Source organism: Hyperolius riggenbachi, chromosome 1 (assembly GCF_040937935.1).
Source record: "Hyperolius riggenbachi isolate aHypRig1 chromosome 1, aHypRig1.pri, whole genome shotgun sequence".
NCBI lineage: Eukaryota > Metazoa > Chordata > Amphibia > Anura > Hyperoliidae > Hyperolius > Hyperolius riggenbachi.
In genome coordinates, this window is record NC_090646.1 from 595,176,700 (window position 1) to 595,199,582 (window position 22,883).

Below are 22,883 nucleotides of genomic sequence, written 5' to 3' on the forward strand. Positions count from 1 at the left end.
GGCATGTGGCACTTTGCACTTGGCACTTTGCACGTGGCACTTTTCACTTGGCATGTGGCACTTTGCACTTTGCACGTGGCACTTTGCACGTGGCACTTTGCAAGTGGCACTTTGCACATGGCACTTTGCACGTGGCACTTTGCACTTTGCACGTGGCACTTGGCATGTGGCACTTTGCACTTTGCATGTGGCACTTTGCACATGGCACTTTGCCAAAGTGCCACGTGCCAAGTGCCAACTTGCTAGGGCCACGTGCCAAGTGCCAAGTGTTAAGTGCCACATGCCGAGTGACAGTCAGACAGCAGAGGAGAAGACACTAACTGTCACACTGGCACCGCTCAGCAGCACAGTAGTTCTGTAGTAAGCTAACACAGTAGTACTACTACTCTAACAACTACTAGCACTGACTGCAGTACTACAGTACTAACTACACAATAACACAGTAATCCTATTCCCTAATCCCTAACCTAACCTATACTGTAGCTAGCTAAGGCTAATAGCTGGCCAGCAGGCAGCAGCTGGCCTGGTGGTCTGTGCACAGGCTCAGCACACACACAGACACATAGTAGCTGCCTGCAGCAGCCCTCCTGCACACGCTCTGACTGTCACACAATGAAATCAAGCTAATTAACAATACAACAATAGTGTAGTGATAGTGAAGGGGTTCATCACAGAACAGCTTTAGGTTTATCACTGTATACAGCACTTGCTAGGCCAGCAGCCCTGCAGCACACACTCTGACTGTCACACAATGAAATCAAGCTAATTAACGATTTAACAATAGTGAAGTGATAGTGAAGGGGTTAATCACTGAACAGCTTTAGGTTTATCACTGTATACAGCACTTGCTAGGCCAGCAGCACTGGAGCATGTCTCTCAGTGAGCATTTACAAGCTAGGACAATATTTCTCATCATGGCAGCCCTCCTTATTATACAGGGGGGCTGGCCAGGGTTCCTTTCTGTGATTGGGTGCCAGGGATTAGGCTGGGAGCCCTCTGATTGGCTCAATGAGGTCAGGTGGGGCTGGCCAGTGTTTCCCTCTGTGATTGGTTGCTAGGGCTTCTGCTGGGAGCCCTCTGATTGGCTCAATGATGTCCTGGATGTCATATAGTATCTCAATAGTCAGAATTTCTGCGGATATCTGCGGATATCCGCATTGCCAGCCAACTATCCGCAGATAGCTATCTGGATTTCTGTGGAAATCCGGTATCTGAATCCGAATCAGATAGCTGAAAAATGGTCAGATATCTGGGTTACCCAGATATCCGGAATCTGGATGAGCATCCCTGGTTGATGCATTATCTGTCATTTTACGCCATTTAAATAGCAACTTTTTCCTCTAACTTCAACAACCATTTTCTCAAAAACTACAAGGTCGTTTTGAAAAAATGTTTCCTCTTGCTCACACTGTCCTTCTTAACCACTTGCCGACCGCACGCTTATACCGTGCGTCGGCAAAGTGGCAGCTGCAGGACCAGCGACGCAGTACTGCGTCGCCAGCTGCAGGCTGATTAATCAGGAAGCAGCCGCTCGCGCGAGCGGCTGCTTCCTGTCAATTCACGGCGGGGGGCTCCGTGAATAGCCTGCGGGCCGCCGATGGCGGCTCGCAGGCTAAATGTAAACACAAGCGGAAATAATCCGCTTTGTTTACATTGTACGGCGCTGCTGCGCAGCAGCGCCGTAAGGCAGATCGGCAATTCCCGGCCAATCAGCGGCCGGGGATCGCCGCCATGTGACAGGGGACGTCATGTCACTGGCTGCACAGGACGGATAGCGTCCTGTGCAGCCCGGATCACCGGGGGGGAAAGGTAGGAGAGGGAGGGGGAGAATGTCGCCGCGGAGGGGGGCTTTGAGGTGCCCCCCCCCCGCAACATGCCTGCACGCAGGAGCGATCAGACCCCCCCCTGCACATCATCCCCATAGAGGGGAAAAAGGGGGGCGATCTGATCGCTCTGCGTGCACCCTGATCTGTGCTGGGGGCTGCAGAGCCCACCCAGCACAGATCACAACAAACAGCGCTGGTCCTTAAGGGGGGGTAAAGGGTGGGTCCTCAAGTGGTTAACATACCCTGTAAATTTGGTATTTCTTGAATGTACAGGAGCTTTGCTATGAACCAATTTTCCACACTCACCACATGAACTTTAAAGCGGATCCGAGATGAAAAACTAACTATAACAAGTAACTTGTCTATATATCTTATCTAAAGTTTAGATGGTATAAACAGCAAATCTGTCTGCATACTGCTTTAATAGAATATGATTATTTCTTCCTGTGATACAATGACAGCAGCCATGTTGTTTGTAAACATTACACAGAGGCAGGCTTATCTGCACCATCAGCACTCAGACTGAAAAATCCTAATTCCCCCCTCCTCCTCCCTCCTCCCCTCTGCCTCTGAAATCTCTGGCTAGTAATACCTCCCCCTCCTCCTGCCCAGATTGAGCTCCCATGAGCCCTTGCTACTACCAAGGGTCTCTGAAAACTGTAGGTGGGGCTTATTTAGTTTATAGGGAATCAGAGTATTAAAACAAAAAACAAAACAGTATTTGGCTTGAGGAATGCCCGATAAACTATAGGAAAGGAACACAATTATGCAATGAGTAAAAGTTCATCTCGGATCCACATTAATCACTTAAGCATTTTGGACATAGCTGCTACAGCCAAAATGCTTCCCCTGCTGCGATTCGTCCCCACGTGCGATTGGGCACGTGGGGATGTGCGATTGAGTTCAATTCATTCATCTAATTCCCCGTATGAAAGACCGACGCCGTCTACGAGACAGCTCCGTCTTTCGCAAAGCCCATGCTCACACATCCACGAATTACTTCTTTATTGCATAATACGCACACTACGCATACAGAAGTGAGCTGCGAGGACATCTTGTGGCCAAATAGTAAAACCTCCCACACTCCCCAATAGTTCCACAAAAAAAATGTGTAATATACACAATTAAAAAAAAACATAAATAGTTACCTTAGAGACTGAAATTTTTTAATTCATATGTCAAAAAGGTAAATTACTGTTATTTTTAAACTTATGGGCTTGTAATAAGTGATGGACACAAAATTGAAAAATGCACCTTTATTTCCAAATAAAATATCGGCGCCATAGATTGCGATATGGACATATTTTTAATGGATGCATAAGGTGAATAAAAACTGAAGGCTGAAGTGGTTAAAATCGACATTCTCCAAGACTATGAGGTCTTTTTGAAAAACCTTTTCTTCTTGTTTCCCCGTCCTCCTTAACATACCCTGCAAATTTGTTGTTTCTAGCCCGTAAGGGGACTTTGCTATGAACCAATTTCCCACACTCAGCACATGAACTTTAAAATTGATTTTCTCAAAAAGTACAAGGTCTTTTTGAAAAAAGAATGTTTCCTCTTGTTCCCACTGTTCTCCTTAACATACCCAGCAAGTGTGGTGTTTCTTGCATGTACAGGGGCTTTGCTATGAGCCCGTTTCCCACACTCAGCACATGAACTTTAAAATCGACTTTCTCCAAAACTATAGGGTCTTTTGAAAAATGTTTTCCTCTTGTTTACCCGTGTCGTCCTTAACATACCCTGCAAATTTGTCTAGACCATACGGGGGCCTTGCTATGAACGAATTTCCCACACTCAGCACAAGAACTTTAAAACTGATTTTCTCAAAAACGACAAGGTCTTTTTGAGAATGTTTTTCTGTCTTGTTCCCGCTGTTCTCTTTAACATACCCTGTAAATTTGGTGTTTCTAGTACGTCCAGGGGCTTTGCTATTAACTGCTAAATTCAGCTGCCATTAAACTTTAAAAATAACCATTAAAAAAAGTATTTGCGAAAAATATGTGTTTTTTGCCGATTAGTTCGCATTTGATCTTCCTCCACCATACTACTGTTCAGGTTTTGGTGCACTTTTGTTCACCTTTTTTTAAAGAAATTGTGGCTGCAGAGATGCTCTGGAAGTTTTAGACGTTCACCTGACATTAAAATCTATGGAGACCTCCGCGAATGGTCGGTTTAAAATTTACCAGGTAAATTCGCATTTGCGAATGCAAAATTTGATGTTCGCTCCATCTTTACCCATAATAAGCCATAGTCGGTGGTTGAGCTGGCAGCCACTTGTAGCCTGATCACTATCTGCACGCTACTCTAGGCCCATGGGGATTCCCTCAAAAGCATCTATGCTTCCTGTGTAAGTTGCTGCCTGATAACTGAGGGGATTACCTGTCATCTGTGACTTGCTTGTGCATGGTTGCAATGCTATAGTATCATGCAAGCTGCACAGAAATGTGGACAGAGGAGCACACTATAAGTATTGTACCTGCATTAACTGGACTTATGCTTCCTGTGTAAGCTTTTACATAATTATTTCCTGCAAAATCCTGCATATTGAGCACTGTGCCTTTTGATCTATCTTAAACGCTGTCTGTGCCCTCTTACTAAAGCATTGCAAAGAAAAAAAATAACTCCCAATCCTTAAAGAGGAACTGTTGCGAAAATCTTAAAATTTAAAATACATACAAATAAAAAGTACATTTCTCCCAGAGCAGAATGAGCCATAAATTACTTTTCTCCTATGGTCCTGTCACTTACAATAAGAAGTAGAAATCTGTCATCAATGACAGATTTTGGACTAGCCCATCTTCTTATAGGGGGGTTCTCAGGGTTTTCTTTATTCTGAAAAGCACTTAGTGAATGGCAGTTGCTCCGTCCAACTGCCAAAATAGTCTGCAGTGAGCAGGGTGGCTGGCCAGCATCTTTGTATAAATCTTTCTCAGGGAATGTTTTTATAAAGAATAAAGGCCATGCTGAGAATCCCCTATGGAGAGATGGACTAGCCCAAAACTGTATTGAGATACAGTAATACAGTATAGTTTATGTGTGGGTTTGACAATTTGTGATACAGATATCATTATTATTATTATTATTATTATTATTATTATTATTATTATTATTATTATTATTTGAAAAAAGTCCAGATTGCCCATTAAGTCTTATCATGATACAGCTATCAAAATAATGATGAAATATATTTGCCTAAATATGCAGCCAAACCAAATAAAAACAGACGACTATAATACTATGCAAATCTAGTTTTAGGACTATCCCCAGATAAACAGAGGTATACTTACACGGCAAGTATCTTTTCCTCCATTGGCATATAGAGTGCACATCATATTTTCTGTGATGACACGAGGATACCACATTGCAGCACATTTCTCTCTACTTATAACAGGCAGACTGACTTCCATTAGCTTGTCTGATGCAATGCTTACATCATTCCTGGTTATGCCCCACCCTGCTGATTCACAGATGGTCCCAGCTTTCACATCACTGGACGTTGTTGGCAATTTCAGAGGCTTCACGGCTTTGTTTAACTTTGCTTTACCAGAGAGCTGAAACAAAAAGAAGTTTTGAAGTTTTAAAGAGAAACTCCGACCAAGAATTGAACTTTATCCCAATCAGTAGCTGATACCCCCTTTTACATGACAAATCTATTGCATTTCACAAACAGACCATCAGGGGGCGCTGTATGACTGATTTTGTGATGAAACCCCTCCCACAAGAAACTCTGGTACCGCGGTACTCTGGGCAAACTGCCACAATGTAACAATGTTCACAGACAGGAAATGACTGTTTACAGCTGTCTGTAACAGCCAAAACAGCTAGGAGCAGCTACATAATCTGCCCACAGTAAAAATGACACCATGTGATAAATGTCAGAATGTAAATCTGGGAGAGGAAAGATTTTACAACGAGCAAACACTGACTAAATCATTTATACATAATTATTGTAAAAATGAAGCACTTTTTTTATTACATTATTTTCACTGGAGTTCCTCTTTAAAGACCTGGCTCAGGCAACAAGTCAAATCACTCTGATAATGTTCAATCTCTCCATTTAAACATCACAGTTATGGAGAAGTCAGAAAACTTTCTCAGGTCCCAAAGTATGCTTTTTAATATTATTTTGAAATTACAGTAGTGGCTGTGTTGCACTGGCCTGGAACTGGTATAAATGAACATATATCAGTTGTTCCATGTATTGCTGTTATATTGGAGGTCAATGCAGGGCCGGATTTACCATAAGGCAACCAAGGCACATGCCTACAGGCGCCTTATATGGGCATTGGTACGTGCAGTCTGTGCCCGGGTCTTTTGAAGAGGACACTGCCGACCAATGCCTCAGCTCCAAAGGTGGGCACTAACGGTCCAATTTCTAGTGAAAAATTGTTTGCGCGATCAGAAATTCTAATCGGATTGGTTGTAAATAACCTCCATTGATGGACACAATCGATTATGAATGAGTGAAAAAAAATGTCGTCCGAATGAATTTTCGTCGAACCAAAATTTGGATTTTCTTGTTGGTTGTGATAGATAGGAAGCAAAGATTGGTTCGTTGATGGTGTAGTGAACGATGTATTACAATATTTCACTTCCGATCAGAATTTCTGATCGCTCGAATGATTTTTCGCCAGAAATGGGACCGTTAGTGGCCACCTTTACACTGCACAGCCAGCTTGCAGTCACACAGACAGCTCTGCAGTGACAAGTAAGTGACTGATCATTAGGCAGAGGCTTGGGACCCTGATTGATCCTCCTCCTTTTCCCAGCAGAGACAATCAGGGATGGATCAAGACCAAGTTGCGCCTGGGGCAAGGTCAGGTTTTGGCGCCTAAAGGTCAGGTTTTGGCGCCTAAACTGACATTCATTTTGCCGCCTTTTTAAGAATTCAACAAACTGCGACTGGGGCAAGATACCCGCTTGCCCTCCCCCTAGATCCGTCCCTGGAGACAATGCTCCACTCTCCCCTACTTCTGAACAGTGTCCACTGCTTGGGCAATTCTGTGATGCTTCCCAGTGTCTCCAGGGTGACAGGCAGCTCTGTCCAGCTGTCACCTGGCCTGGTCAGATGTCATTGCTGCTCAGACCAGGTCAGGTGACAGCTGGTCAGTGATGAGGTGTCCCCCTATGGAAACACTGCAGGAAGCCAGGTCTTTTAAGCTACATACACACGAGGCACGGATGTCTGCAGTTGCATGGAGACAAGCAACAGTTGAAAGTCTCCAGCAACGACAGTTGTATACAAGCGATGATTGTATACATGTGGCAACATAGCGGAAACTGTTGCTCAGCAACTTCTGTCGCAGGTTCAATGAACTGTCGGACTCACAAGAGTTGCTAGAGACTAGCATACACATGACCACACCGACTTGAGACTAGCGACGGTTCCTGCAACAGCTGTTGCCGGCGATTGGCCAAGTCAATCCCCTGGCGACAGCTCTGATTAGCAACAGTTCCTTGCGCGCGCCTCATACACACGGAGGACCTGTCACCGCAACATGCGCGCACCATGTGTTTCCAGCAACAGTTGTAGCTCGTGTGTATGGGCCATTAGATGTCAGATGGGGAGGGGCACCACTTGAAAGAGGGCAAGCATAATAGGATTGCCTCAGCAGGGGACACAGTTCAGAAGGAGAAGGGAGGTAGGGGAGTATTGTAGTTTTCAGCTATAGAAGTGGGGAGATCAGTTAGGGTTAAAGTATACTAGAGACAAAAAAAGTTTTATACATACCTGGGGCTTCTTCCAGCCCCATGCGCATGGATTGCTCCCACGCCGCTAGAATTAACCAATCACTGCCTGTCTGCTGCTAGAATTGACCAATCACTGCATGTCTGCTGCTAGAATTGACCAATCACTGCCTGTCTGCTGCTAGAATTGACCAATCACTGCCTGTCTGCTGCTAGAATTGACCGATCACTAGCACTAGGATCGACTGATCACTGCCTGTCTGCCACAAGAATCAACGAATCACTGCCAGCCTGGCACTAGGATTGATCAATTGCTACTAGCCTGCCAAAAGAATCAACTAAACACTGCAACCTTGCCAATAGAATCAACGGAACACTATCAGCCCGCCACAAGAATCAACTCTCCTCCAATAAGGCTTCTTTCAGACCTGCAGCGAATAGGTGGGGAAATTACTGCCTGTCAGCTGCTCTTTTGCACCTCCAAGGCGCTTGCTAGTGCTTGGTACTAGCGCTACACAGCCCCCCCCATGGAGTCAGATCTAGGTGTAGCCGCAGCTATTTGTATTCTCTATGTGTCTTTAGTAATACTGTATCTGTTACTTTGCGTTTAAAAGGGGGCGTGACTTGGGGTGTGGCATGTGCTGTTTGGGCGGGGCTTAGGGTGCCTGAACTTCTGTGCCTATAGGCTCCTGGCCTTTAAATCCGGCACTGGGTCAATGTAATAAAATGTATTAGTGCACTAAAGCCTATCTCCAAGCTTAGGCAAGTTTCTCCCCCTAATCTCCAACAAACTCAAAGCTTCTCACTAGACTCCCCCTTTTATTCAGATGGGGGTTGCAGTGGCACTACAACGGCCCAGCCTCATATGAGTGTCCCTTTCCCTTTGACCCTGATTGGAAGGGAGACATGGCTGGAACAGCTAAGGACCTACCAGTTGGGGAACACCAATTAAAGCCAAATGAGCTTGGAGATGACTCTGCCCTATGGACTGCCTGGAAGGATGGTAGGATCATATGACCTGAAAGATAAAGACCTCAGTGATTCAGTGATTGTCCAAAGGAAAGGGGAGGGGGGAGCTAGAAGTAGTAAGCCTAAATGCAGAGAATGCCGTAAAAGGTTTTGATTCACATGTTCAATGGTCTGTCTTGGCTGAGAGGGGTCAGTAGGAAACCCTATTCTTATAAAGAGTAGGGGGAGGAAAGCAACAGCAAATTTAATATAGATGGAAAGGAGGGTATCAGCAGGTAACTTGGAACTGCCACGGCAAACTGCAAGAGTTCACTGCCATGATGAGCCCACTCTCTGCACTGAGATCAAACCCTGAGTGCAGCAGACCTTGCTGCTTTCCTATGAGTGCTATCAAATGTTAGTGCAGAACCTTAGTTACTTCATTCATTTTTATGGAGGACCGATGGCAAAAGGAAAAAGAGAGGACCTGCCTTGGAGAATAGGTAAAAATGGTGCAGGAGGAGCACAAATAAAAATGGCACCACAATAGGCAGCAAGGGTAAAAGCTGCAATTCGTGCCAATAAATGATTACGTTTGTGCCCAATAAAATAGCCATGAGTAACGTTTAATGCAGCTAATTGTGGCTTTTACTATTGCCACCAATGGTGGTCAAAATATTGGGATGAGGGTTAGTCGGTGGCAGGATGGTTTTAGTGTTAGGATTGGGTTGATACTGAGGGGTAAAGTTTAGGCACCATGGGGGGGGTAAGGTTAGACACAGGGTTGTTTAAGTTTAGGCACTGGGGGGTGGTTTAGGTTAGGCACCATGGGGGTGGTTAAGGTTAGGCACCATGGGGGTGGTTAAGGTTAAGCAGTACCAGGAGGGTCTAATGGTTAGGCATAGGTAGATGGAGGGTTCTGTGTGAGTGTAGAGCTAGGTTAGGTCATAATAAAATGTCACTAAAGATTACTGATATTTTATCAGGCTGGTTTTAAACCTGAGGAAAGCATTGTCATACAATACGCTACCCCCATCGCACAGCAACGCCCAAAACTAGATTTACAGTATATAATCCTGCGGCCGAGTGTGCCAACAGAATCATATATATAGCGTTCAACCCCCCTTACCCACCTCCCCCACACACACTGCCCGCCCTTTGCTACCCATCGTTACCTCTTACCCAGTGAAGTACGTTCCTGGGATCCCTGGCTTCCCCATCATATTTGCATCATTCTGTATGTGTGCGCTGCACCGACACTGACAAATTGAAAATGTTGCCGTCGCCCACTGACTTCCATGCATTCCGCAGCCGCTGCGTTACTGCAGAAGTCACGCGGTAATGCGATGTTGGCTTTGCAGCAGGTTGGAAATGTCCAGCTCAATACGATGCAGTTAGTGTACTGGGCCCAATACACTTTCCTTGCTGTTGCATTACCCTGCATGCAGAAAGGGTAATGCGATGCAAAGAAAGTGGGAAAGTGTAAAAGGGGCCTCAGATTTAAGTAGTAGAGTTTCGGGAATTTTACCAATATTCTGCTAGCAGCTATTTTTATAGTTACCCCTTGTCCCCATTTATGATTTTGTGGCCTCACTTGGTGACCTTATACAATCTTTGCAGTTTCATGTCGCATGCCGTGCCATCATGTAAATGTAGAACCAATCAAAATATAAATAATGGGTGATCTGTTTGAAACTAAATTATGTGTCAGGTGTATTTTCATGTGATGGTCTGAGGATGTGTTGGGAGGAGACAGCTACTCCATTCTGTCTAGGTTAAGTTGTTCCCATAGAGAGTCCATAACTGAAGAGCTTGTTACTAAAACTCTATTTCAGGGGATGAAACATATATTAGAATACAGATCGAATTTCCAGCAAAAGCTTCTTCTGAAGCATCACACGAGGCAACCAGATCTGGGAATGTCTGCCAACAACTTTGTGTTACTTTCATGCCTACTTCAAGATTTCTAATCAGATAGGGATACCATTGCTCTGCTCACTCCCTACATAGAGATCCCAGGGCAGTGGCAGCTTCAGGAGAAGTATTGAAGAGCACTTGTGCGGAAGGTGTTTGTACCCATTTGAGGCTGGAATCTGTTTTTTTATGTTAGATCTATAAGATGGTAGGCAGTATATTTTAAGTGTACATACCTTTACAAGCTGGACATCGTTATCTTCTGTTTTATTATCATAGTCATGTGTAAACCACTGTAAAGCCTTGAACTTCTGTACAGATTGACCTTGATTTCTCAGGAAGTGGAGCCCCAATATGATTGTTGTGGAAGCATTACTAAAAAAAAAAAAAAAAAAAAGGAATGTTAACTGATGTCTTTAAAAGAACTCTGCAGGCGTAAAATGCAATCCAGTAATAATGTTACCAATAGATGTTCGAACTTTCCCTACATTATTTGTCATGGGAAACAACGTATGCCTTAATGTTTTCTCTATTCATGAAACTAGTTAGCTAATGCATTTGATGAGTGCAGGATTCAGGGGAATAGCTACAAACCATGCTACTGTCCACCACTGAAATTTGATCCACCTCCCCAGCCTTTATGACAGCTGTGGGCAGTGTAACTCTTCTTCCAACCCAGTGCAAGTGTGGAAAGTCCAACACCCACCGCTCCTCCTCTCATAGCAAAGTGTGACAAGTATAGAAAACCCCTACCATTCCCCAAGGCCTGGGCCCCACCTGTAGCACTTTGGAATCATTCACCAGCAATTCCAGAAGTGCTAGGCTAATGTTAGTCAATGCAAGTAATTCCACTGCCGTGATTGCGACTTCCTCAGATCGCAATAGTGGGTTCTGCAGCTCTTAGTTACCTATTAATTGGGATCAACCCAGGAAATCTCACTGAAAAACATGGTACTTCATGTTTGCAGCAGTGGAAGTGCCTGCAGTAATTTTTGAAAGCAGTGATTTATGAGAGCTCCAGTGGGTCCCAGGTAGGGTTGCGGTGGTACACTGGTATGGTGGTATACCGGGGTTTGATTGTGCATTGTAGTCATACCATGCACAATCCTGTTTTACTGGTATTAGGGGGTGGGGCAGCGGTGGGGGAAGAGCGGGTGCAAGGGCTTGGGTAGAGCGGTCGCAGTGGCGGGGAGAGAGAATAGACACAAGTTTGTGATGCTGATCGCAATTTTCAGTGGCATCTCAGAGATGAGTGGAATATTGTTTTCCTTGCTTGGGAAAACCAGCAGCTGTCAAATGATTTGTTGTAAAAGATAGTTGCAGAAACTAGGATTTTGGAAATTATATTTCCTCAATTTTGCTTTTCTTTCAGTTGTGGTTGGTGTTGACACACAACACTTTCATTAAACAACATACTTAATGCTTTCCCACTGCATCTAATCCCTCCAGATGACTCTGTCCAGGCCTACACTTTTACAAATCAGCCCTCAAAGTGTAGTAAAAACATCAGCAATCCAAATACTCACATAGTACAATGAGCAGCAGTCAGCACCCAGCTCGAATCAATCAAGGTACCGCCACACATGCATCCTTTTGTATTTATAAGAGCCATGTATGGCCTTGAATGGGGTTTGGCCTCCTTTCCTCCGATGATTTCCATGCACACATCTGAAAATAATTTACATTGAAGGAAATACATGTATATATAAGTAATGTGGAACAACAGTAAAGTTAACGTAGCAAGGATAAGAAGAGTATAATGTCAAGTAGTGATAGTCATGTCTAGGAGAACTCATTGAGAAGCATGCGATCAATTAGGTCAGGGGATAGATATGTAAGTCTATGATCGTGTGCTAAAGCAGGATGTGATCACAGCAAATCAGAGCTTTGCAAATCTATCAGATGATCAAACAAATTACATGCTTCTCCATGAGTTCTCCTAGACATGACCAGCAATAGGAAAAGTGGCCTGTTGGCTCAGTGTTCAGCATTTATACTGGAGGCTCAGCCCACACCAAGGAAACTATCAGGATGAGATTCACAGACTCTGCGTGTTTCTGCAGGTTCGCATAAAATTTACTCTAAGCAATTCATGCAATATACACAAAGAGACATTATTTTTAAGTGCTCAGTGTTCAACATGCAACCATTTTAAACAAGCACTTCTCTACATTATATATTAAGTATATAGTACAGAATGTGCTCTTATTGTTTAAAACCTCAAGTAAAAATAAATTAATATACGCTCTCTTAAAGCGGATCCGAGATGAAAAACTAAATATAACAAGTGACTTGTCTATATATCTTATCTAAAGTTTAGATAGTTTACACAGCAAATCTATCTTCAAACAGCTTCAACAGTATATTAATATATTTTCCTGTGATACAATGGGAGCAGACATGTTTTCTGCTTGTCACTATTACACAATCACACACACAGGCAAGTTTATCTGTATCTAGGCATGCTAATCTGCATATTCTGTGAAAACTCCACTCTTATCTTCTCCATTACACAGGCAACTGATCTGTATCTGCACTGCAGCTCTCAGATTGTGAAAACTCTGCCTCTGAAATCTATAGCTAGTAACACTTTTTTCACCTGCCCAGACTGAAATCCCACAATCCTATGCAAGCGCCAAGGCACTTTGGAGAAGCTGTGGGTGTGGCTTATTTAGTTTATAGGAAATTAGGGTATTAAAACAAAACAAAACAAGTATTTGGCTTGAGGAATGCCCTATAAACTATATGTAAGGAACACAATTATGCAATGAGTAAAAGTTCATCTCGGATCCACTTTAAGCAGTTAATGTCCCAACAACAGTATATCTACTTAGTACAAAAAAGTTAGTCCAGGCACTGTCCCTTGTCCCTTCAAAGGCTTTAATTTAAATGTAGGACGGCACTACAACCATTTCGCGCCAGTACGGCGCTTCTTCACGTGCTCGATGTCCTTGGGTCGACCAAAGGACACACCGAGCAGGTGAGCAAGCGCCGTACCAGTGCGAAACGGCTGTAGTGCCGTCCTACATCCCCTGGTCACCACTCTTCCCATCACCCCTTCACCACTCTGCGTTACAGGTTAGATGCATCTTTCAAGAGTGTTTGTATGAAACTGTTTTGTGTTATGGACATGGCTGCAGTTTGGATTAAAGCCTTTAAAGGGACAGTGCCTGGACTAACTTTTTCGTACTAAGTTCAATTACGTGTTTTTCTGCCAATTGACCGGCTGCACGCCCCTTGGCTATCCTCAACCGCTACTATAGGGTGAGAATTGATTCTTATTTTATTTGTTTGGATACGTGTGGGCCTAGTCCACCTCCATTTACGGGGTGCCGGGTAAACCACTCTCCAGTGTACAACAGATAGTATATCTATGCCCCTGGAGACTACATCTTAGCTCCATGGGCGTAGATATACGTACCTTGCCGCAATCACCGCTGTTATTATTCCTGTTAAAATGCATTCAGAATCAAATACCGTAATTCTTAGCAAAAAGTACCACCTAAGAACCACCTAAAGAAAGCCTAATTGGTGGCGAAAAAGACAAAATATAGATCATTTCAGTGTGATAAATAGTGATAAAGTTATTGGTGAATGAATGGAAGGAGCGCTGAGATGTGAAAATTGCTCTTGTCCATAAGGGGTAAAACCCCTTTATGGTGAACTGGTTAACTACTTTAGGACTGCAGTGATTGAAATCTACGCCCTGTTTTGGGGTTTACCAGGCTGGCAGGGTGTAGATTTCAATCAGCCGCCACTGCGCGCTTCCGCTGTTTTCGTCGCTCCAGCCGATCTCACCTCTGAATCCACGCTGTGTCCCATCGCAGCTCACTTGCTCTGCCTGTCTCTATGATGGCAGAGCCCTGTGAGCGGGTCAGGAGACGATTTTGACCGGCTCACAGGAACTCTGCCGTCATAGGGATGGCAGAGTGGGTGGCGCAGTTTCCCAACGTGCGGCTGTGATGGCTATTGCGGCGGGTATGTGCAGCAATTCAACGTTATCCGTCGGGATTCCGCCGTTTTTGTACCAGGGGTCTCTGGTCCTTAAGGGGGCAGAGACTGCTGGTATTTAAGTGGTTAAAGTGTACCTGAGATGGATAGAAATAAAGACATTATAGGGCTTCTTCCAGCCTCCTACAGCTAATCAGTCCCTCGCCGTCCTCCTCTGCTACAAGTCCCAGTAATTGGCCCTCCAAGTCACTTTTTCTCTAAAAGGACACCCAAAGTGAAAATAAACTAATAAAATAAACAATTGTAGTTATCCTCCTTCTCCTAAAAATGACTTTTAAGATATTTCACAGTTTTATTTTATATTTAAATCTACTTTTTAAGTTTTTACTGTTTTATTGTTTTTGCTCAATGGCACATTCATTGAAGTATGCCAGAGCTACAATCTATGAATTATTGACCATATTTATCTCTTTCCTGCGCTCAGAAGCCCTTTTCTGCTAGGAAAGTGTTTTATAGTTGTATTTTCTTATAAGTGATGATCACACTGTAGTCTGACCCAGTCCTGACTCAAGCTACGTACAAGCTACGTACACACATGTGACAACGATCGTTCGTTGTGAACGACGAACGATCTTTTAATTGAGGAAAGAACGACCTAAGTAAAGTTAGTTTTTAAAGGTGTGTAACGATCTGATCGTTATAACGAACGTTATATCACCTAAAGCAACTATTGCGCTTGCGCATAAAAATGAAAAGTTCCATGGAGAAATAGTGAAATGCGCATGTCAAGCCTAGTACGAACGACCGTTTCCATCGATGTACTACTTTTGCAAACAAAAAAATCGGCCAAGATAGATCGTTCGTTTTTAACGATCTAGCTCGTCCGTTGTTAGACTTAATGGTCATTGGCTGCTTTTTTTAAACGATCGTCGTTTGAAATGATTGGGGAACGATCGTTTCAAACGACTATTGTCGCATGTGTGTACGCACCTTCAGACAGGAACTGCCACTTAAATACCTGATGTTTAACTCTTTCAGGCAGAGAAAGAAAATAAAGGAACACAGCATAGTTATTTGTGTGCTTGGCACTGTACATACACATGTCTATCTCATCATGTCACATGTCACTTCGGGTATCTTTTACGTTTTCTCCTAGGAGACACTTTTTCATCTTCTGCTTAAAATAATTTTTGCCCTCTGCAATTGAAAAAGTACCAAAAAGTAGGTGAAGTACTATCAAAGTGATTCTGAGTATTTTATTGCTTGTTGGTGACTTAAAAGGTATTTTTATTTATAATATGAAAATATCACCTAGGAGAAAACATGAAATAGTGAATCAGTTTATGTGTAATGTATGTATTGAAACAGAGTTGGTCTATGTGGGCAAATTCTTCTATAGGCTGTTGCACAGCACATTATTATCTTTAACGCTGGCGAGTCTGACAATCTCATCAAGCCCAATGCCTGATTGGTAATGAACGGTGGGGTGCACTTTGGAATCTCCGCCTTTGGCACAGGAGGATCTTGTTCTAATACTGTATATTTCTCAATGAGCTCTGTAGCAGAAATACATAAGTAAATGATTTACAATGGCTAACATTAACCTCCCTGGCGTTCAATTTCCCCAGGGTTTCTGTGCAAAAAATGATTCAATTAATTTTCATAACCTTTTTTTCCTGTAACTTGTCAAAATAAGTCAAGTAAGGGTCTAGGGGTGCGTATTATATCGGCGCCGCTCAGTTCGGCACGGGGAGAGCCAAATGAGGGCTCTCTCTACTGCCGCTAAACTCCGAGACAGCGTTTTTATTATTATTATTATTATTGATTTATAAAGTGACAACATATTCTGTGGCGCTGTACAAAGTAAGAAACAAACATGGGGTACATAATACAGACAATGGTGTACTCTAAAATACAAGATACATAATTAGTGACAAAATACAAAAAATGATACAGCATACAGAATACAAAATACAGAAGTGGTACTGACAGTGATAAAGGTAACATGATTAATAAAATGTATAATGATTTGGGGGGAGAGAGCCCTGCCCTTGCGAGCTTACAGTCTAAAGGGCGTTAAATACTATTCCCCCTCCGAGTTGTCGCAACTCGGAGGGAGATGTAATTTGGGGTCTGGCAGCCACCGGAGCCCTGAATTACCGCTACGCGGGCCGCGTATCATAGCATTGCTGCTATGACGGCGTCCAGTTTCAGCGCTCGGCTCTCAGAGCCGCGTGCCGAAATGAACTGATCCGATCCGACTAGTATACAGTGCAGGAGAGCAGAGCAGGGACAAGGTCCTCCAGCACCCAAGGCTGAGACACCAAAGTGCGCCCCTCCACCCCTCCCACCCCAGCTGTCACTCACTGATTGCTGTTAGACTAAGAGGGCCACAGGGCCCACAACCTCCCCAACACCTTAATATCTAGTTATCTGGCTTGCAGTCACTGCTATGTATCCCCTTTTCTTATTTATTTCTGCTTCATACACAATTAGGAATGACAGCTGAATGAATTGTGCGCCCCCTCCTACACTGCGCCCTGAGGCTGGAGCCTCTCCAGCCTATGCCTCGGCCCGGCCCTGCAGGAGAGTATTGATGTGTGTGCATGTCAATACCGTTCGCAGCATGTTTTATATTATTATTATTATTTAGTATTTATATAGCGCCGACATATTACGCAGCGCTGTACAGTGTGTATATATATTGTCTTGTCACTAACTGTCCCTCAACAGAGCTCACAATCTAATCCCTACAATTGCCATATGTCTATATTATGTAATGTAAGTACTGTAGTCTAGGGTCAATTTTTAGGGGGAGCCAATTAACTTATCCGTATGTTTTTGGAATGTGGGAGGAAACCGGAGTACTCAGAGGAAACCCACGCAGACACGGAGAGAACATACAAACTCTTTGCAGATAGTGCCCTGGCTGGGATTCGAACCAGGGACCCAGTGCTGCAAGGCGAGAGAGCTAACCACTACGCCACCGTGCTGCCCATATTGACGTACATACACGTCAATACCGTCAGGGAGGAGAGGAACAGTAGTCAAAATAACGTGATGAAAACAGTTGCTTATTTTTTTACAATGTTTATTATCATATTATTTAGTTAATGTTAGCCCAGAGCCGGGACAAGATCCTCCAGTACCCAAGGCTGAGACACCAAAGTGCGCCCCTCCATCCCCCCCACCCCAACCGTCACACACTGATTGCTATTAGACTAAGAGGCACCCCAGAGCCCCCAACACCTTAATTTCTAGTTACATGGCTTGCAGTCACTGCCTTGTATTCCCTTTTCTTATTTCTCTCTTCTTCAGACACAATAGGGAATGATAGCTAAGTGAGTTTTGCGCCCCCTTCTACACTGCGCCCTGAGGCTGGAGCCTCTCGAGCCTCTGCCTCGGCCTGGCCCTGTGTTAGCCCATTGTAAAATCTTTCCTCCCCTTAATTTATTTTCTGAAATTCATCACAGGCAGCAGTATCTTTAGTAACCTAATGAAAACCTTTCTTATTTACTTATTTTTACAATACTGTATTTGTTTATGAATTATTTAGCCAGTGTGTGCCCATTGTAAAATCTTTCCTCACCCTGATTTACATTCTGACATGTATCACAGGTGGTGGCAACTTTAACCCTGTCAGGTGATCACTGCGGCATGTTTGTTTAACGAGAGTCCTAAAGCCAGTAGAAAATGTACCAGGTCTCCCACAATCCTCATCAATGCTCATTAATAGTCTAGTTTTTGCTGAACTGCTGATGTGCTGAAATTATAAGCAATGCAAACACGAATATGGACAAAATAGAGAAAAAGGGGGCACTCATACATGTTCCTTACATTTTTCAATCAGAGATAAGGAAATACAGTAGCTTGTTTGCTATCAGTATAGGCACAGAGTAACAACTTATACTGTACATACTGAAGGTGACATGACAGTATTATAAAACAGAACAGTCAGTAATGCAAGTATATTACAATGAAAAAGACTACAGTATTTAAAAAGCACGATCAAGAATCAGCACACAAAGGCCTCTTTTCCACGGGCAGTTACCAGGTAGCAGTGAGCAGTTACCAGGCAGCAGTTAGCAGTTACCAGGCAGCAGCAGGCAGTTGTGAAAGTTTGGGAGGAATTTCACTGCCTATCAACTGCCCGTGGAAAAGAGGCCTAACACATACTGTAAACACTGAACAAAATATTTGGCATGTATTGGAGCCTAACTTACTTTCTGGGAGAAGCAAAGACGCTGTGAATAATGCTAGAAAGCAAAGTGCCATCTTGTTCTCAAGTCTCTCAAAGACACAAGAAACCAAATAGAAACCTTTTGTGCAATGTTATATACTGTAGGTCCATACCTTTTATAGTAAATTACTGTGGTCTTGTCTTAGAAGCCACAATATTGTTATGGCAACTGTCTTCTTGCCACACTTGTACGTGCTACGGTGACTGACACGCAGGTATCTAGAAGTGATAGCAGGCACTTCCTGGCATCGCCCCCCATGAGCCAGCATTCTAATTTTGGTTTGGCTGTAAACCACAGGGCCACTGCAGAGCTAGAGCACAAGCACGATATTCTTTTATTTTTCTTAAATATGCCCGTGTGTCACGTAAATTTTACCCAAAATCACCACTCTGACACATATGTAGCAGATTTTGCAGCTATTAATGTTATTATTATCATGGACACATACAGAGAGGGAAATAAGTATTTGATCCCCTGCTGGTTTTGCTGGTTTGCCCTGTGACCAAGAAATGACCGATCTATAATTGTAATGGTAAGTTTATTGTAGCTATGAGAGACAGAATCATAGAGCAATACAAAAGCTTGGCAGATGAGCTTTTTGTCCCTAGTTCAACGGACAAGGGGACATGATTTGCGTTTGGAGGAAAAAAGTTTTTGCCATCTATTTAGAAAGGGGTCCTTCACAATGAGATCGGTAAAAAAAAAAGAAATATCTTACCTTAGGAAGTAGTTATGTCAAATTTTATATCTGCATTTAAAGATGGGTTGGATGCTTTCCTTGCGTTAAAAGTAAAGATGTTGTGAAGCATCCAGCCAGTTGCCAGTTAGAGATGTGCCCGGGCTCAGATCCAGCAGCACTCCAGATCAATCTTGCAAAATCTCGCAGTGTGCATTACCCACGCTTGATCTGTACTCTTATATTGCGTAATAGTGTAGCGCTGGTGTCTATGCATGTTTTATTTGTAAACATTAGCCTTTCTGTGTTCTATGCGACCTATTGGTCGCCTCCTCCGTGATGAATAGATAGGATTTTTTTTATTGGCCGCCGCCGCTGCCCTGCCTTACATCTGTCGATTGACGACAGTGGCTCTTGTGCCGCTGATGTCATCGCCTCTCCCGTCTTGACAATTGGAGGTCGCGCACAGCTACCAGAGCGTCACCTGGCCAAGTTCCCCATCAGGTCTGCGTTGTGCGGCCGATGTGGTGACGCTGCCGGGCAGGACGGGAGAAGGGGGCAGTGGCTGTGGACATAGGGGGAGTATGAGGATGGGAGGGACTCTGTGGAGGCATTCATATCCACAGGTGAGCACATAGTTCCCCATCAGATGCGCATTAGCAAGGACCATTTTGATTGGTGCAATGATGTTTAAACTGATTGGCCGCCTGTAGATTGGTTATACTATATATATGTGAATGTTGTATTGTCATTTGAATTTCACATGCAGCAAAGCTTGATAAAGAGGTAAGCACCTCGAAACATCGCATTTATTTGCCATAATGCAGGGATTTAATAAAAGAGCATAAAATCATCTTGGATGGTGCTGGCTACTTTCTGCTTTTCCTTGCATTAAAAGGCATCCACGGCTATAATTACTAGGTAATTCCCAGAAGAGTTGATCCAGGGATCAGTGTTGCTCTCCACGGCCTCGTGGTCACAAGCTGTTTTTCCTGATCACAAGGTTGGATTCTGTGAATTTGTGATCACCTCTCGATCACGGATTCAGTTCCAAATGCACTCGTGATCGTGGTCCAAATCCAGCTCGTGATCACGGATTTAGCCGTAATTATAAGCTGAAAACCCGCCGACTGTAGTGGTTAATAGCAAAGCCCCCTTACATGATATACAGACCAAATTTGCAGGATATGTTAAGAAGAACAGTGAGAACAAGGGTACAATTTTTTCAAAAAGACCTTATCGTTTTTGAGAAAATGGATTTTAAAGTTTCAAAGGAAAATAGTATACATTTAAATGCGGTAAATGACAGTTAATGTATTTACCGCATTTACTTGTATACTTTATCCTTTTAAACTTCCTTTGATACTTTAACCTCCTTAGCGGTAACCCCGCGCTGGACACGGGGTAAGCCGCTGGAGGGTGCCGCTCAGGCCCTGCTGGGCCGATTGACATAATTTTTTTTTTTTTTGCTACACGCAGCTAGCACTTTGCTAGCATAACGATCGCCGCCGCTACCCGCCAATTCGCCGCTATCCGCACCGCCTCCCCCCAGACCCTTTTTGCTGCCTGGCCAATCAGTGCCAGGCAGCGCTGAGGGGTGGATCGGAATGCCCGCTGACGTCACGACGTTGATGACGTCGGTGACGCCATTGCGATCGTCGCTACGGCGATGGGGAAGCCCATACAGGGAATCCCGTTCAGAACGGGATTCCCTGCAGGGTAAAAGCGCTGGCGGTGATCAGAGGGGTGGGAGGGATAGCGAAGGGAGGGGGAAAGCACGTAGCTAGCGCTAGGCTAGCTACATGCTTTAAAAAAAAAAAAGTGCTGCGCTGCCCCCTGGCTGATTTATTGTACCGCCAGGGAGGTTAAAATCGATTTTCTCAAAAACTATAAGGTCTTTCTTCTTTTCCCCTTGTTCCCACTGTTCTACTTAACATATCCTGCGAATTTGGTGTTTATATCATGGGGCTTTGCTATTAACCACTAAAGTCGGCAGGTGTTGGCGTTTTTTTAATAACGAATACTCTCTTTCATTTGAAACTTTAAAATCAATTTTCTCAAAAAAAATAAAGTCTTTTAAAAAAAAAAAACATTTTTTTAAGTTGTAGCCACTGATCACCTTTATAATCCATGCAATTTTGGTGATTGTAGCATGTATGAGGGCTTTGCTATTAACGTTAAAGTCAAATCCGTGATCACGGCCATGATCATTTATTTTAGATGTAATCACTGCTAAAATCTCAAAAAAGCTCTGACTCAAACTGATTCAAATCCGGATCACGATCATGGCGTATCTGGATTTCGATTCTGCCGTGCCCAGATTTACTCGAATTTGTGATTGGGGTATCCAAGCATCACTGCCAGGGATTTATCTGACTGCCATCTGGAGTCAGGAAGGAATTTTTCCATTTGAAGGCTAATTGGCCCAGGTCCAGGCCTTGTAAGGTTTTTCCCCTTCCCCTAGATCAGTGGTGGCTAACCTTTCAGAGGCCGAGCGCCCAAAACTGCGACCTAACATCGACTTATTTATCTCCGAGTGCCAATGGGGGGGGGTTGCGGCGCGCTACGCACGCCGCGGCGACAGATTGGCGTGGCCATGATATTGTATGGGCGGAGCTAACGTAATGATGTAACAGCGAGGTATAAGAAAGCAGTGTTTCCGCCATGATGTGGTGAAACGAGGATTCGCATCATGGGTGTGCAGAAACTATGATGCTATTTATACCCGCCGTAACCCCAAAGCAGCAAATATAGCCAACTATGACCATTAAGGGCTCATTCAGACTATGTGCTGCGCTGTCAGTTTTGACGCAACGCACATAATGTAAGATTGATATGGTAACATGAAAGTCAATAGACTTCCATGTTACCATTCACACTACAGGTGTGCGTTTCCATGCGTTACGTTGTAACGCATCTGGGAACATTTGAACGCACAACGCATACGTTTCCCCGATGGGTACAGCTGCCGACGCCCACGCTTTAGCGCACCACAACGTGCATTCCGCGCGATCACTGTGTGTTGGCAGCGCATGCATGAAATCGCATTCGTGCATACGTTCTGTAATGTGAATGAGCCCTTAATAATAAATGCAGCAACAGTTACCCCAGACACCAGAAAATAAACGCAATGTGTGCAACATTTCAGCAGAAAATAATGCAATGTTGGTAACATTTCAGCAGAAAATCATGCAATGTGGGCCACATTTCACCAGAAAACAAACGCAGTGGGCCACATTTCACCAGAAAACAAACGCAGTGGGCTGCATTTCACCAGAAAACAAACGCAGTGGGCCACATTTCACCAGAAAACAAATGCAGTGGGCCACATTTCACCAGAAAACAAACACAGTGGGCCACATTTCACCAGAAAACAAACGCAGCGGGCAGCATTTCACCAGAAAACAAATGCAGCGGGCAGCATTTCACCAGAAAACAAACGCAGCGGGCAGCATTTTACCAGAAAACAAACGCAGTGGGCAGCATTTCACCAGAAAACAAACGCAGCGGGCAGCATTTCACCAGAAAACAAACGCAGCGGGCCACATTTCACCAGAAAACAAACACAGCGGGCCACATTTCACCAGAAAACAAACGCAGCGGGCCACATTTCACCAGAAAACAAACGAAGCGGGCCAC

General features: G+C 43.9%; 1 protein-coding gene across 2 annotated transcripts in view; it reads right to left on the bottom strand.

Annotated features, from left to right (window-relative positions):
• The window catches only part of LOC137528087 (granzyme A-like), a 29,267-nt gene extending 10,528 nt beyond the window's left edge, over positions 1 to 18,739 (bottom strand). Inside the window, exons 1-4 of one of the 2 annotated variants that reach the window (XM_068249362.1) lie at positions 18,681 to 18,739; positions 11,903 to 12,044; positions 10,613 to 10,751; positions 5,114 to 5,377 (exon numbers count right to left, since the gene is read on the bottom strand). In XM_068249362.1, the coding sequence (XP_068105463.1) occupies positions 5,114 to 5,377; positions 10,613 to 10,751; positions 11,903 to 12,036 (537 nt within the window). In that variant the 5' untranslated portion in view covers positions 12,037 to 12,044; positions 18,681 to 18,739. The other variant, XM_068249352.1, reaches the window with a different exon arrangement.
• Between the last annotated feature and the right edge of the window lie 4,144 nt (positions 18,740 to 22,883).